Here is a 13,361-nt window from a genome sequence, read left to right as displayed (position 1 = left end):
GATGTGGGTGAGCAGGGGCCCTGCAGGCCACAGGGGCTCTGGTCCCTGAGACGCAGATCCAGACGGATCCCTGGGGTCTGCCCTGTCCGAATGCGGCTTGTCCCATGCCCTGCCGGGAAGCCTGTCCTCATGCTACCGACCGCGCTGACCTCTCTCCCCTCTCTGACCCCCCCGCCTCTCGCCTCCTGGGTGTGACCCAGTTAGGGCATCTGTGACTCACTTCTCTGCTCCAGCCCCACCCCCGGGCGGCTGAGCATCTCCCCTCTTCCAGGACTCATCTAGTCTGGCTCTAACTTGGGCTCCAAGTGCAGGAAGGCCATCTTAGGCTCTCAGTCTGGGCCCAGAGACCCAAGACCCATGACATGCTTGGGGGCCACCTAGGCCCTCAGAACCTCTTCATGGGCATTCTTAACAAAGGTAGATCTGGCATGAATACAGTGGATTCTTAGGTGTACATGCAGGCCATTTATTCAGCCACAGAGAAGGCCACTGAGTTTGTCTCTGCTGCTCCCAGCAGGGGGTCCACTCTGGACTGATGCAGGGTCTGCCTCTCGGCAGAGCCCCGTGGCATTCCGCCGTAGACATCCCTTCCAGGTCAGACTGTGAGCCCCCTCACCAACCTCATTGATCAAACGTTCCTTTTACTTTGGCAGTTGGTGGAATCACGCTGGTGCGTGTGTTTCAGGAACGTGCCGGACGAGGAACCAGGCAGCCCCTGACCTCCTGGGCCCTGGGGCGTCAGGGCTGGTGTCCGGTGTGCTGGGTACAGCACGGACTCAGAAGTACAACGACCTAATTTGCCCCCAGTCCTGGTCCTGTTTCATACAAGCTCTGTGCTGTCAGGCGAGTCCCTTCACCTGGGCCTTGGCCATCCCGTCCACAGAGGGGGACGAGTAACACTTGCCTCCTGGGATTAGCTGTGCCTGAGAGGTGGGGTCGTGAGAGTAACGCCCCTCAGCACGGAGCCTGGTGCGGAGGAAACCGGCAGCGATTGGAGCTGTTGCTACAGACTACCCAACCGCGTCTGGGTGCCGCCCAGGCCCTGGCGCCGCCCAGACAGGGGGCCACGGTGCCTTGCGTTCACATCCTCTGCCTCGAGCTGGGCCTGGCCGGCTCCTCTCCCTGACCGCCCTCCAGGGCAGCTGCGGGGCCCCTCCCGGGTGTGCCAGCTGGCACTGCACGCCGCCCCTTCCTCCTGCTCCTGGAGCTGAGGAGGGCCCCCAGTTTTGTGGCGGGGACAGATGTGTCCCCAGGACACACGACCTGCCCTTGGCGTGGTTCAGGACTGCTGTGTGACATCAGCCTGAGACCTGGAAGCACAGGGCAACCACCAGGCTTCTGCACGCGGAGGTTCAGGGCCGGGCGGGTGAGCCTGCCACTCCCGGCTCCCCGGTGTCGGGGCCCCGGCTGTGAAGACTTGAATGACGGAGGCCACTCAACACTGGGCCCTCCGTTCCCTCACACTGGACGAGTGCCGGGCCCTGGAGCAGCACCTGAGGCCCCTCCACGTGGCTGGGCTTCCGCACAGCTGGGGGGCCTCGGTGGTCAGACCCCCATGGGCGCTGAGGCTCTGGGGGCAAGTCCTCCGACAGGACCAGGCGCCACCTCTGGAACCTGGTGTCTCAAGTCACCCAGTGCCCCCTCCGCCGGCCCCCCGCCCTCAGGGAGGGGACAGAGAGCCCACCGCTTGAGGGGAGAAACATCAAAGAATCTGCAGTCTTGTAAAATCATCGCTCCCTCCCAGTTTCCAGGAACTCAGTCCTGACCTAGACAGGCTGTGGTCGGGGTCAGCCGAGCACACAGCGTTGTGCCTTGAATCTCTGCGTCGTCGGGGTGGAGACCCCTCCCACTGTCTTGGGGTTCTGCTGTGGAGGCAGGCCAGCTCCTCCAGGATGTGTCTACCCCGAGGCCTTGTCCTTGCTGCTCCCCCAGCCCTCGGAGCACAGCAGGCACGCAAACGTTTGTTGAATGAATGTGTGATGAACTCTAAACCCACACAGAAACCCTTTCAAGGATCAGAGTGCCTTGAACGGCTGACTCGGGAGCCCCAGGAGCCTTAGACAGGGTGGGACACTGAGAACCAGAGGCAGAGGTCATGGCAAGGATGCCGGAGCCCAGCCCCACTGCCCGCAACTCCTCCAAACTGCCCAAGTCAGAAGAAAACTTGTTATTTTGCTGTTAGTAGGATTATCATTGTTTCCAAACACGCTCCAGTAGACTTCACACGCTTCAGAAAGAAAAACCCAGGCGTCCATGGGAACCCCTGGGCTCCTGGTTCCTTTTTCTATAGACTAAATAAACCACGACAGGAAAACGCGACGAATTTATATCATCCCAGTGTAGATTCTCCAAATTGGCCAGTGTTCACGGAGCTCCCAGACAAGTGCTGTCCTGTGGTGCCGGGCCCATCTGAAGGGGGCGAGGGCGGCCAGGACGTCCCATGATTACTGGCCGGTGGAGGTGGACCGCTGGTGCCCCTTGCCTGAGACTGTGGCCACACCCCGCAGTTTGGGTTTTGGATGCTCTGGGACTGAGGCCCGACTGGGAGGTGATGCTGGGGAGTGGGCCCTGCCCTCACGAGCCCCATCCTGGGGGGCCAGCGAGACAGCAGCCCCAGGCAGTGAGCCCAGTGCTCGGTGAAGAAAACAGCTCCAGGTCACATCACCAGTACCCCGCCGTCCAACAGACTCTGCCTTCTCTGGCTGGTCCCTGGCCGCCCCCAGGACAGCTCCCCAGAAGCTGGAACACAGAACCCACTTGGGGAGCGGCGGGGGAGGGGTGTGGGGAGGCGGGCGGGCAGGGCAGGGCTGGGCTGCGCAGGACTAGCTGGACTCTGTCCTGCTCCCAGCACCTGTGGGCCACACCCGTCCAGCCCCTGTCAGGGTTGCAGCCGGGAGAGGGAGATGGTAGAAGTGGCCCGAGCCCAAGGCTGGAGGGGCCGCCAGGGGAGCGGGTGAGAGGGCAGAACGCTGCCCCAGGGGGTCCCCACCACAGGCAGAGTCGCCTCTTCCTGCATGGAGGCCACCAGGGAGGCCCAGTGCTTCCTGAAGCCGGAACCCAGTGAAGAGCGAGGACTTGAGGGGAGGGGAGGGAGGTCCTCCGCAGGGTTGATCCAGACCCTTGCCGCTGTGGGCCTCGGGGCGGGTTGGCCCTGCTCTGGGCCCTGGCTAAGGGGGCTGCTGAGAGGCACCTCTCCCCTTCAGGCCAGGAGGGTTTGGGGGAGGTTCTTGAGGAAAATCCTCCCCGGGCTGGGAAGGTGACTCCGCCCTCCCCGCCCAGCCTCGTGGGTGACAGCGGGTCCCGCAGATGCCCAGACCCTCTCCCAGGGGCCAGGCGGCTGTCTTGGCACAGCTGGGTTGGAGGTGATGGGTTGGCAGTGGGGGAGGGGGCAGAGGAGGAGGGGCTGGGGGGGTGGGGCAGGGAGGGGAGGGGGAAGGAGGAGAGGGAGCTGGAGGAGCAAGGGGAGGCAGCGGAGGGGGAGGGGGAGGCGGGGAATTGAAAGTGCATTCCAGACGGGTGACACACAAGCTCTGCAGCGAGGGGGGAGCAGGCCGAGCTGCCCTCCTCAGGAAGGTCCCTGGGATCCAGCTCCCCCGACAGGGAGATAAGACAGGGGCCGGGCTAGAAGGCAAACTCCTGGCCTGGGAAGCCCTGCTGCTGGCTGCTAGCCTTCAAGGCTCTGCCCCAGTGCCACCTCCTCCTTGAAGCCTTCTTGGATTCATCCTTGGATCCAGAGGAGTCCTTGGGGTGCCTGGGTTCGTTCTCCCATCAGACACCGGCTGGCTTGCAACCTGGGGCTCCTCTCCGGCCCTCACACCTGCTGAGCGGCCGGGCAGGGCCTGGCTGGGGTGCCCACTCTCACCGGCCGGCCTCGGGGGCCCCTCAGGATGCCCTGGCAGTGGTGTCCTCTGGGCCAGGCTGTGCTGTTCGGAGCACAAGGAGCACGGGGGGGTTTAGTGCCCGCACGACCAAGCTGGTTTCCCCTACACCCTTTGTCTCAGGCTGGAAGGCTGCCTCCTGCAGGTGGAGTGGCCGTCTGCCCACGGGTGGGTGGTGGGCAGGGCAGGTGTGTAGACTGCTCCCTCCTCAAACCCAGAGGTGGTGACGGGCGGCCAGGGTATCGGAGCTGGGTGGGCAGGTGTTTTGGGGGCAAACCTCCATGAAAGTGAGAAGCCAGCCCCCCCTTGGGGTGCCTGCAGCCCAGCGATGGGGCTCTGAGGCCCAGCTGGCTGTGAGAGGGGGCTGGGGAGATCCCCCTGCAGAATCGTCTGCGTGGACGGGGCCTGGCCACCCTTGAGGCGGAGTCTGCTCTCCAAGGTGGGGGGGAGGGGACAGAACGGGCCTGGACTCCAGAGTGTAAAAGGCCGCCGGGAGAGGAGCCGGCAAAGGTCAAGACGGGGCTTCCAGGGAGGGCCTGCCCTGGGAGAGCCGCTGGGTTACAGCAGCCCAGACCAGCTTGGCCTCTCCCAGGAGCACAAGGGAGGGGGGTGTGCCCAGCTTGTGCCAAGAGCTGTGGTCAGGCCAGCTGACCGATGCCTTAGCATCATGAGCCCCTATGACCATGACAGCAGTGTTGACACAGGAGTGGACACCTAACCCTTTCTGGATGAGGACAGTTCTGAGAAAGACCTTCCTCAGCCTCTAGAGAAGGCAGTGGGAGAAGGCTGTTGCCATGTTGCCATGTTTCCACCTGGCTGGGTGTGAATGGGGAAGCCCACGCTGGTTCTGGCAGCCATCTTGTCACCAGGAGGGACCAGCCGAAAGAAGCAGCACGGTGAAGGGGATTGTGGCCCCTTGATCAGGCCCCTCCTGAAGCACGACCCCTGGCTTCCCAGGAAGACACCTCACGGTGCAGCCCCTTGGGCTGACTTTCCGCTCCCTGAGCTGAACGCCCTGCTGCGGCTGCTGAGCCGCAAGCAGGCCGGGAAGCCTCTGGTCTGTGTGTTTGTCTGTCTCCACCTTTGAGGAGGTCAACCCCCTGCAGGCAGAAACCGTGTTGTTCGTGGCGGTGACTCCTGGGCTGGCAGGAGGCTCTTCTGTAGCACACGGCAGGTGCACTGTGAGTGTCTGCTGCGGATGAGTGCGTCTCAGGGCGCTGTCAGAGCTGGAGGGAGAGACGGACACTGTCGCTCACAAACACACCTGGAATTCCACACCAGCAGATCCAGGCTACACCAGCACTTGGGTTTGGGGTGCAGGGTGGTGTTATCTGGGATTTCTCTGGGTGGGGGGTGCGCCGTCAACTCGGCTGTGCTTAGGGCTCTGAGAGGCTGAGCTCAGTATGGTCCAGGGTAAACAGGAGCTGGTGGCAGGGGTGCGGAGGGACCCCGCGGGGCTGCCCACTGTCCCACAACCCAAAGGTGTGGCCACACTATGCCCAGGGCTCCTGTTGCAGGGCGTCAGGGCACAGGGGTGAGGGTGCTCTGTGCTGTTTACTGAGCACCTGCTGTATGCCAGGCATAGCGTCTACACAGACACCACCCTGTGCCTCCCCCTCTGGCACCAGCAACAGAACTCTAGCCGCGTTCGGCCACAGCCCAGCTCTGTGCTGACCGCTTCCTAGGCACGCCTCCTGGCCTGCTGGCCTCAGGGGAGCCGAATTCCGCCGCTCCACCGCTCCCCAGGGCCAGCCAGTGTGTGGAAGTCTCTTTTACAAGATAGTCTTTTGCCCCAGACCTCACCTGGTCCTGGAAGGCCTGGGTGGGAGGTCCAGCCTGCCCCTACCCGGAACCTGCCCCAGGGGTAACCGGTCCAGGCCAGTCCGGTCTCTCCCACAGATGCGAGCCCGCCAGGCCACGGGCACAGCCACAAGACGGCCCCCCCCTCAGACGCGTGCGCATCAGTATCTGCAACCCCCGCCACCCCGGCTCCCAGGGGCGTGGGGACACGGCTGGCTGATGGCCTGGCCCCTGGGGAGGAGGCCGCCGTGCTCTTGGGGGTCTTACAGCACTTCTGGTTTTCTTGCCACAACAGCCCTGGGACAGAAGCGTCATCACCCCTGGGAAGCTGAGGCCTGGAGCTGTGATATGATTTGCCGAAGGTCACAGGCTCAGCGGGCCCTGGGATGGCTCTGCAAGTGTGGCAGCGTGGGGGAGGGGGAGGGCTCCCTGGAGGTTCAGAGAGAACCCGAGGCCCAGAGAACCCTGCCCGCCCCCAGCCCAGAGCCACAGCTTCTGATGCCCAGACGTCTCTTTTCAAACAGAAGCGACTGAGTTTCTTAGACAAGGACCGTCAGCTCATCACAGACCCGGACACTGGGTGAGAAAGTTGCGGACAAGCAGCCCTCCCCCGCCCGCGGACGCCGAGGAGACCGCGGCGAGTGCTGGATGCATCACCGCGTCACGGGGGCTTCCACACGGCCAGAGACCGTCCTCACAGGTTCCACCCAGAGGGGAGGGGTCAGGAAAGCACGGTCTGGCCACACCAGGGGTTTAGGTTGTTCCCCACTTCTGCTGTTTCAGGTTGTGCTGCTCTGCGGCCTGCAGTCTGCGGCGGGTCTGCGTCCGGGTCACTGTCCTGGGCTAGGTACCTGGACGTGGGACGCCGGGGTCAGGGGCCACGGCCACTTTCACGGATCCCGATCCAAATTGCCGCCAGCTCTGACCGTCACCCTCTGGGAACTCCCGCGGGCCCTCCTCCCATGGCGTCCTCCCCTCACAGGACACGGCGCCTGGGGAGTCTGCTTTGTTCGCTGCTGCTGAAGTGCCTCTGAGCGTCTGTCCCCACGTGGGTCGCTATCGTGCACCACGGTTTTCTGGCGGGAGAACATGAGCAAAGACACAAGTAGATACCGTATTTTAGAGATTTGGCTAATTCACTTACTCTGTGCAGATAAAGGACACAGGGACACTAGAGACACAGCAGATAACCGAGGTCTCCCTGTGCTCAGGTTTTACCATTTTTACACGTTTTAAACATCCATACTGTCACATCTGACGGGCTTTTGTTTTGATTAAAAATGTGAACTACACAAATGTGGTTTGTCCTGTCTTCTAGAGCTCTGAGAGTTCTCTGCCTTCGCGGAGGTGGATCAACTGTGGGAAAGCGAGAAAGTCGGGGTTAGCATGTTTTCATAGCTTTTCTTTTGAAATATTTCAGTCTTACAGAAAAGTTGTAGGAATAGTACAGTGAACTGCTGGGTACCCTTCACCTCAGTTCAGTTTCCCCATCTGTGATCTACCACCCACCTGTTACCTGTCATCCATCTTTCCTGTTGATGGTCTGTCTACCTCTATATGTCTGTCTTCTGTCTTCGCAGATAAATATCTTCCATCTATGTATGTATGTATGTATGCATCTGTCATCCACCCACCCGTCCGTCCGTCCGTCCATCCACCCATCCATCCATCCACCCACACATCCGTCTATCCATCCACCCTCCCATCCACCCGTCCATCCACCCATCCATCCACCTATCATCTATTTCCCTAGCACTCACACTTCCCCCCACCCCAGCCACGTGTAAACCAGCTGCAGCTTCATCCCGGGGACTGCAGGGTCTCCCAAGGACACAGAAGCCCTCCTGCATCACCGTAACCTCATCACCACGCCCAGGAATTTTCCTTGGACACAGTGACCGAGCCCTTCTCCCGCGGTCCCAGAGCTGCCCGCTCCCAGACGGAGGAGCCGGCCCAGGGCCGCCGCTGCGCTGGCCGTGCTGCCTCTTCCATCACCTTCAGTCCAGGCGCCCCTCCCCACCCCCATGCTCTCTTTGTTTCACGACAGTGAAGGCTCAGGAGCAGGCCTTTGGTGGACTCTCTCAGCGCGGGTGTGTCCCCCTCGAGACTAGACCGAGACTGCAGGGCTCCAGCGAGAAGCTGCAGGTGAGGCGCGTCCCCTCCCGCCTCACTCCAGGACTCTCAGGGGAGCTTGTTCTGAAACCTTCGCTAAACAGCTTAACTTCTTAACCCACCGAGATGTGTGTGGTTGGGTCCAGGGTAAGTGAGGCCTCAATCCGGTTGTTTTCCTAAACTGTCCCAGTGCATTTACTCAACAGCCCTTTCCAGTCCTTCCAGTCCCTCCTCTAGGATGGCCCTTTCCGACCCTGTGTGCTCCAGCGTGCTTGTCACCAGTGCCACACCACTCTGATTACTGTAGCTCGAGAGGTTTCGTCTTCCTCCCCACAACCACGCTGCTGCTCTTCGTTCTAGAAGTTTCTGTGCACTCCTCAAGCACTTTTAGCCCCAGTCCCGCCTCTACAGGCCACTCTGGCTCCCTTCTTCCCCGGTGAGCTGAGGTCACCCCTGTGCTGACCCCATCAGCTCTGGTCTGACCTGTGATCCTGCTCTAGGGCTTGCTGGCCTCCCCAGCGTAGAAGCCTCCTTCTCTGGAGAACATGATGTTACTTTTCCTTCTGGAGGCTTGGAGAGCCAGCCTGGCATGTCCCCAGACAACCTCAGGAGCTCCACGCTCCAACCTCTGCCTGGGGGTGCGAGTCTCGTCAACACTCCGATGGCTAATGGGGACTGGAAGCCCCTCCCACCCCATCCACCACCCCTGAGAGGGGGAGGGCCAGCAGGCAGCCCCAGGCAAAGAGGTGTGGGTTGGCTCTGGGTTCAAATCAGCTGACCAGCTAGATGTGAATCCTTGGAATCCATGATGCAGAAACTTGGCCATGAGTCCTGAAGGCCCTGAGAGGCAAGGGAGGGGGAGAGGTGGACTGGCTGCTCTGGCCTGGCAGGCTGGCTGTCAGGGGGCTGCCGTCAAAGTTTCTATTTACGCCACTGTATGTAGCATCCCCGCCCCAAACCCTGCAGTGGCTTCCGTCCCCTTAGAACAAATCCTTCAGTTAGTCTTACAGACTCTGACATGCCCCACTGCCTGCCTCTCCCAGCCCCTGTCCTCCCAGAAGCCCCGCCTTCTCGCTCCTTGAACAAGCCAAGCTGGTTCCTGCCTCAGGGCCTTTGCATGTGCTGCTGTTGGTTCCCTCTGCCTAGAAAGCTCCGTCTAGATCTTCTCAGGATCTGCTCCTTTCCCAATAAACAGGCCTTCCTGACCTCCCCCGGTTCCTGAGCTGGAACAGTGTCACTGACTTGTCACTTGTTTATGGTCCCCTGGAGAGGCTGTGGGCCCCACGAGGGCACCGTTGCAGTGCTATGTCCCGGTGCTTTGCCCAGTGCCTGATGCAGAACTACCTGTTGCATGAGCGAGTGAGAATTTCCGAAGGCAGCCCTCTGAACTGGCTGTTACCAGAGGAGGAAGTTGAGGTTCCAAGATGCAGATGGAAGAGTTTGCTCCAGGCCACGCAGCAGATGAGGCAATGGGGGTGGGCGGCCGACCCCTCTGAGGCGTCCAGGCCTGTGCTGTGTTCTGAGCCCCCCAGCACTCACACCCATCTGGAGGGCTCTGCTGAGTAGATACCAAGTCCAGGTGTCTGGACCAGCATCGTCCAGGAGAAATGTTATTTAAGCCACATATGGAATTTACAATTTCCTAATAGCCACATTAAACAAAAGTAAAAACAAACAAGTGAAATTGATTGTCATCACAGTTTATTGAGCTCAATATATCAAATATTCTCATTTCAACAGATAATTAACATAAAATTATGAATGAGAAATTGCACACTCTTTACTTTCATACCAAGTCCTGTAGGCTGTGTGTGTTTTACACGTACAGCACATCATAACTCAGACCAGCTACGTCTCAAATGCCCAATGGCCATGTGTGGCTGGTAGCTCCTATACCGGACAGTCCAGGTCTGAAGCCCCCAGGTGCCTCTTCACATAGGTCTTCATTCACAAAATGGTTATGGACTTAAATGCTAGCAAACCTTCATTGCTGTCTGTGTATTTTAAAAAGAAAAATATTCACTAGGGAGTTAAAGAGGACACTGAGAAAGCCCTCCCGGGCTGCAGGCAGGCTTACCCTCTTCCTGGGGGGCCTGAACTGGAAAGGCCTGCTGGAGCCTGGGGCCTGGGGCCGCCCGAGATCATGACTTAATTAACGCCTGCATGCCGGCAGCTTTGATCTTCAAGCAGTGGTGCCCACTCAGCTGAGGCTGCTCCCAGATTAATTGCCCTGAAGCAAGAAAGCCTTGCCCAGAGATAAAGGGAATGTGGTGTTTCGTCATTACAAATTGTTCTGAAATCCACTCTGGCACCGGGCAGAGGCCTGGGTTTGGACGCCCAGCTGGCCCCCACCTGCAGGACCCAGAAGCAGGCAGCTGGGCAGCCGTGCCCTTGCCATGGGGCACCAGGTGCTGCAGGTGTGTGTGTACACGTACGTGTGTGTGCGTGTGCGTGTGCGTGCGCATGTGTGTGAGCTGCTGCCCTCCTGGGCGGGAGGCTCGGGGCCAGGGAACAGCCGTGCAGGGTAACGTTACTGGTCCCCATTTTCCAGATAAGAGAACAGACTCGGAGCAGTCTAGGGACAAACCACCCCACAAGGCCAAGGTCAAGGGCAGAGGGCAGCCAGGGCACCTCAGGTTGGGGGGTCAGGTGGGCGTGGGCTCTGGTCCCAGTGCCTTACTGCCAGGGCTCCTTCATCCCTGTCCAAGACCTTCAGGATAAAGGAGCCTGTGTGGCCGCTCTGGGGACTGATGCGTTCACACAGGGGAGCCGGTGGCAGCCGACTGCCTGGGGCTGTGCTCTGGGGCTGCGGGCAGGTGCCTGGCGTTCTGGTCTCTGTAAAATGGGACGTGGGACAGCTCTCTACTCCTAGGGGTCACTCAGGGCTGGAGGTGCCCAGTGCATGTGAGCCATGACTCTCCTGAAAAAATGACAGCAATAGTGGTACATGGACCTGTGCAGGCCCTGGGCCTGCCCTGCAGACAGCAGACGGGATGGGGTGAGGTGGGCTTTGGGGCGAAAGGCTGGCTGCACACAAGAGCTGGGCTAGGTGACAGGTCCTTAATCAAAGCTCCCTACCCCACCCCAGCCCTCCACCTTGCTCTGAGGAGTGGCCAAGGTCTTTCAGGAGCTCCTCCCTGGGTGGGTGGGTGGATGGGGGCGGCATGGGCGTTGCCAGAGGGAACCAGCGAGAGGCAGGCCCCCTGCCAGTCACCCCAGCTGCGTAGCGGCCCTTCTCCGCGCCTATTTGGAGCACCTGACTCACCTTAATTATGGGCCCTTAGGCACGTCGGGGCGTGCCGGGACGCCAGAGATAGCCCGGAAACACAGGCTCCGGGGGCGAGCGGACATCCCGGGCTGCCAGGTGCAGCTTCGCCTCCCACCAGCACCTCCCCACCCTGGAGGTCCCCGCAGCGCCCCCTTCTTCCGCCAGAGGCCCTCTGTCTGGCCTGTAAGCCCCGCAGCAGCCTCCCTGGCCTGAGGTGGGAATTGTCCGGGGGCGGCGGCGCGGAGCGGGGAGCCGGTCAGGGGTCCGCGACCGGCCTCCAGGCCTGGGCGGGGATGCCCCGCGGAGTCTGGAACGCCGCGCCCACGCGCTCGGCAAGGCCGCCCACGCCTCCAACTCTAATGTATATTTAGCCTCTTTATCAAATGTTTGCCGTGAACTGTGTGAACCGCCTAATAGCGGCTGGAAGTGAAATCCGATTCCCGGGCAGAAAGCAGCATTGTGACCAGGCCTGAGCGGCAAGGATCTCCGACGGGCGCGCTGGGCAGGTGCTGGGGCCCCGACGCGCCTGGCCTCGGTACTCACGGTCTCCTCTTCCTGCCTCCTCGCTCCCCCCACCCCCCACCCCAGCATCAGAAACCGCCTCCTCACTCAGCCCCTTCTCCAGAGAAGAGGACGCCTGGAGTCTGCAAGGGGGCGGGGTGTCGGGGAGAGGAGCCAGGGCCGGAGAGGGAGTCCCCGCGGGCGTGGGTTCCCATTCGAGTTGGTGACCTCTTGGTCACGTCAGTCCAAGGTCGTAGGAACAGCTTCTAGGGATCTATTTCTGCCAGTTTCTTTCCAGGATGTGGAGAGGGTGGGGCGTGCTGGGTTGGGGGTCTCAGTCCCACCGCAGGGCGGGCCTTGGTTCCGAAAGCACCTCTTGCCCCGAGTCTCCCCCAAAGGCGGTGTCAGGCGGCTGCACAAGTTTGTGCCACCCTCGCGCGGCCGCTGTTGTCGTGGTCGCTATGACGACGCCCCACGGTTTTATTTTTAATAGCGGCCAGCGATTAGAGGGATGCCTGCGCCCCCCCCCCCGCAGATCTCCAGTCCCGGCTAGGGGTGCGCCCAGGCCTCCCCGCTCCTCGCCTCGCTCTGGCCTGAGACTCCCACAGAAGACGTCCCCTTCCGCATCCCCAGATCTCTTCCATCCGTCCCAAACTCCAACTGGGAGCCCCTGAAGTGCCAAACTGGGAAGGGGCACAGAGGGAATCACTCATCGAGATTTGCTCTGAGGTGGCGGGACCTCCAGGAACCGGCTAGCCTTGTGCAGACGTTGGAGCAGGAGGGGCCCTTAACTGCACCCCCATACAAGGTGAACTTTCCCCCTTCATTCCCACATATACTATTAAACCGAGTCTTTAAACCCCAAATAAGTGTCCTCGGGTCCCTCCACCTCTCCGCCCGAGAAGAATCCGAGGCTCAACCAGACGTGAAGCTGTCAACTCCCGGGTCCAGTAGGCCACGGAGGGCTCGGCAGTGCACTTTTGGCTGCCTGCCGGAAACCGTCCAGTGGTCTCCCTCCGCAAAGCAGTGGAAGGTTCCACCTGGTAGGACAAGGCTCTCAAGTGTTTTTAAACGTTCCCCCAATTACCCTGGTTCTATCTCGTGCCTCCTTCATCCTGACCACCCGAGAGCCCGCTTGAAGACGGGTGGGTCGCTGGTGGGGCTACGGCGGGGAGGCAGGTGCCTTGAGGGGCTGGCTGCAGGTATGTGGAGGCATGCGGAAGGGAGCTTCTAGCCCCGGCCGCTGAGAATCGCAGAGGGGCTCGCCCCTCCCCCCAGTTATTTGGGGGAAGGCAAGTGCCCCTGAAGCGCCCACTGGACTCAGCCTTTGAAATGCCAGCGTCGGCCAAGCCCGGGATGAAAGACCGCCCGCGGGGTTGCGCCTTAACTGCCTTTGTCTGGCCGGAGTGCGGCCGCGGCGGGGGCAAGGGATTATCCGTAGGATGGGGACAAGCGGGTGGAGGGCTGGGTCGGGCGGAATTCTCTTTCCGCCGCCCACCCACTCGGGCGCTTCCTAGCCTCCAAGGGCCTCGCTGTCTAGCTTTGGGGTCGCACGGCCCGTCGCCCCTCTAGCACTGCTACCAGGATTCGTCGGCCCCCTCGAGGGACCCGCCGCAGGGGTCTGATCCCACCCGGTCTAGGCGAAAGGAACCTAACCAGCCCGGCGCACCGCCATTTGGTGCCGGGGGAGCCGTCCAGACGCGCTCAGGCCTCAGCCTCCCGCGCGTCGCTCCCCCGCATCGCGCTCTGTGCCGCGCCGCGGCCGGAGGTGGCGCTCTGTGCGCCCAGCGGATCCGGCGCGG

The 13,361-nt window shown here is 61.3% G+C and overlaps 1 protein-coding gene and 1 long non-coding RNA gene across 3 annotated transcripts in view; one reads left to right on the top strand and one right to left on the bottom strand.

The window, feature by feature from the left end:
* Nucleotides 1-6,970, top strand: part of PRKAR1B (protein kinase cAMP-dependent type I regulatory subunit beta) — a 103,119-nt gene extending 96,149 nt beyond the window's left edge. Inside the window, exons 12-13 of one of the 2 annotated variants that reach the window (XR_004312603.1) lie at nucleotides 6,203-6,378; nucleotides 6,462-6,970. Coding sequence is in view for 1 of the 2 variants with exons in the window: in XM_032459841.1 (XP_032315732.1) it covers nucleotides 6,203-6,262 (60 nt within the window). In the remaining variant the exon portion in view is untranslated. Of the gene's footprint in view, nucleotides 1-6,202 lie in introns of both variants that reach the window. The other variant, XM_032459841.1, reaches the window with a different exon arrangement.
* A 2,504-nt stretch (nucleotides 6,971-9,474) lies between these two features.
* LOC116657490 lies at nucleotides 9,475-13,124 on the bottom strand. The gene is made up of 2 exons (XR_004312601.1): nucleotides 9,868-13,124; nucleotides 9,475-9,784 (listed from the first exon to the last, which is right to left on the bottom strand). It is a non-coding gene; the product is annotated as an uncharacterized LOC116657490 (long non-coding RNA).
* Between the last annotated feature and the right edge of the window lie 237 nt (nucleotides 13,125-13,361).

The sequence above is a fragment of the Camelus ferus genome, chromosome 18 (genome assembly GCF_009834535.1).
Source record: "Camelus ferus isolate YT-003-E chromosome 18, BCGSAC_Cfer_1.0, whole genome shotgun sequence".
Taxonomy (NCBI): domain Eukaryota; kingdom Metazoa; phylum Chordata; class Mammalia; order Artiodactyla; family Camelidae; genus Camelus; species Camelus ferus.
The sequence above is the reverse complement of the archived record's forward strand: the minus strand, read 5'-3'. Positions and strand labels throughout refer to the sequence as shown.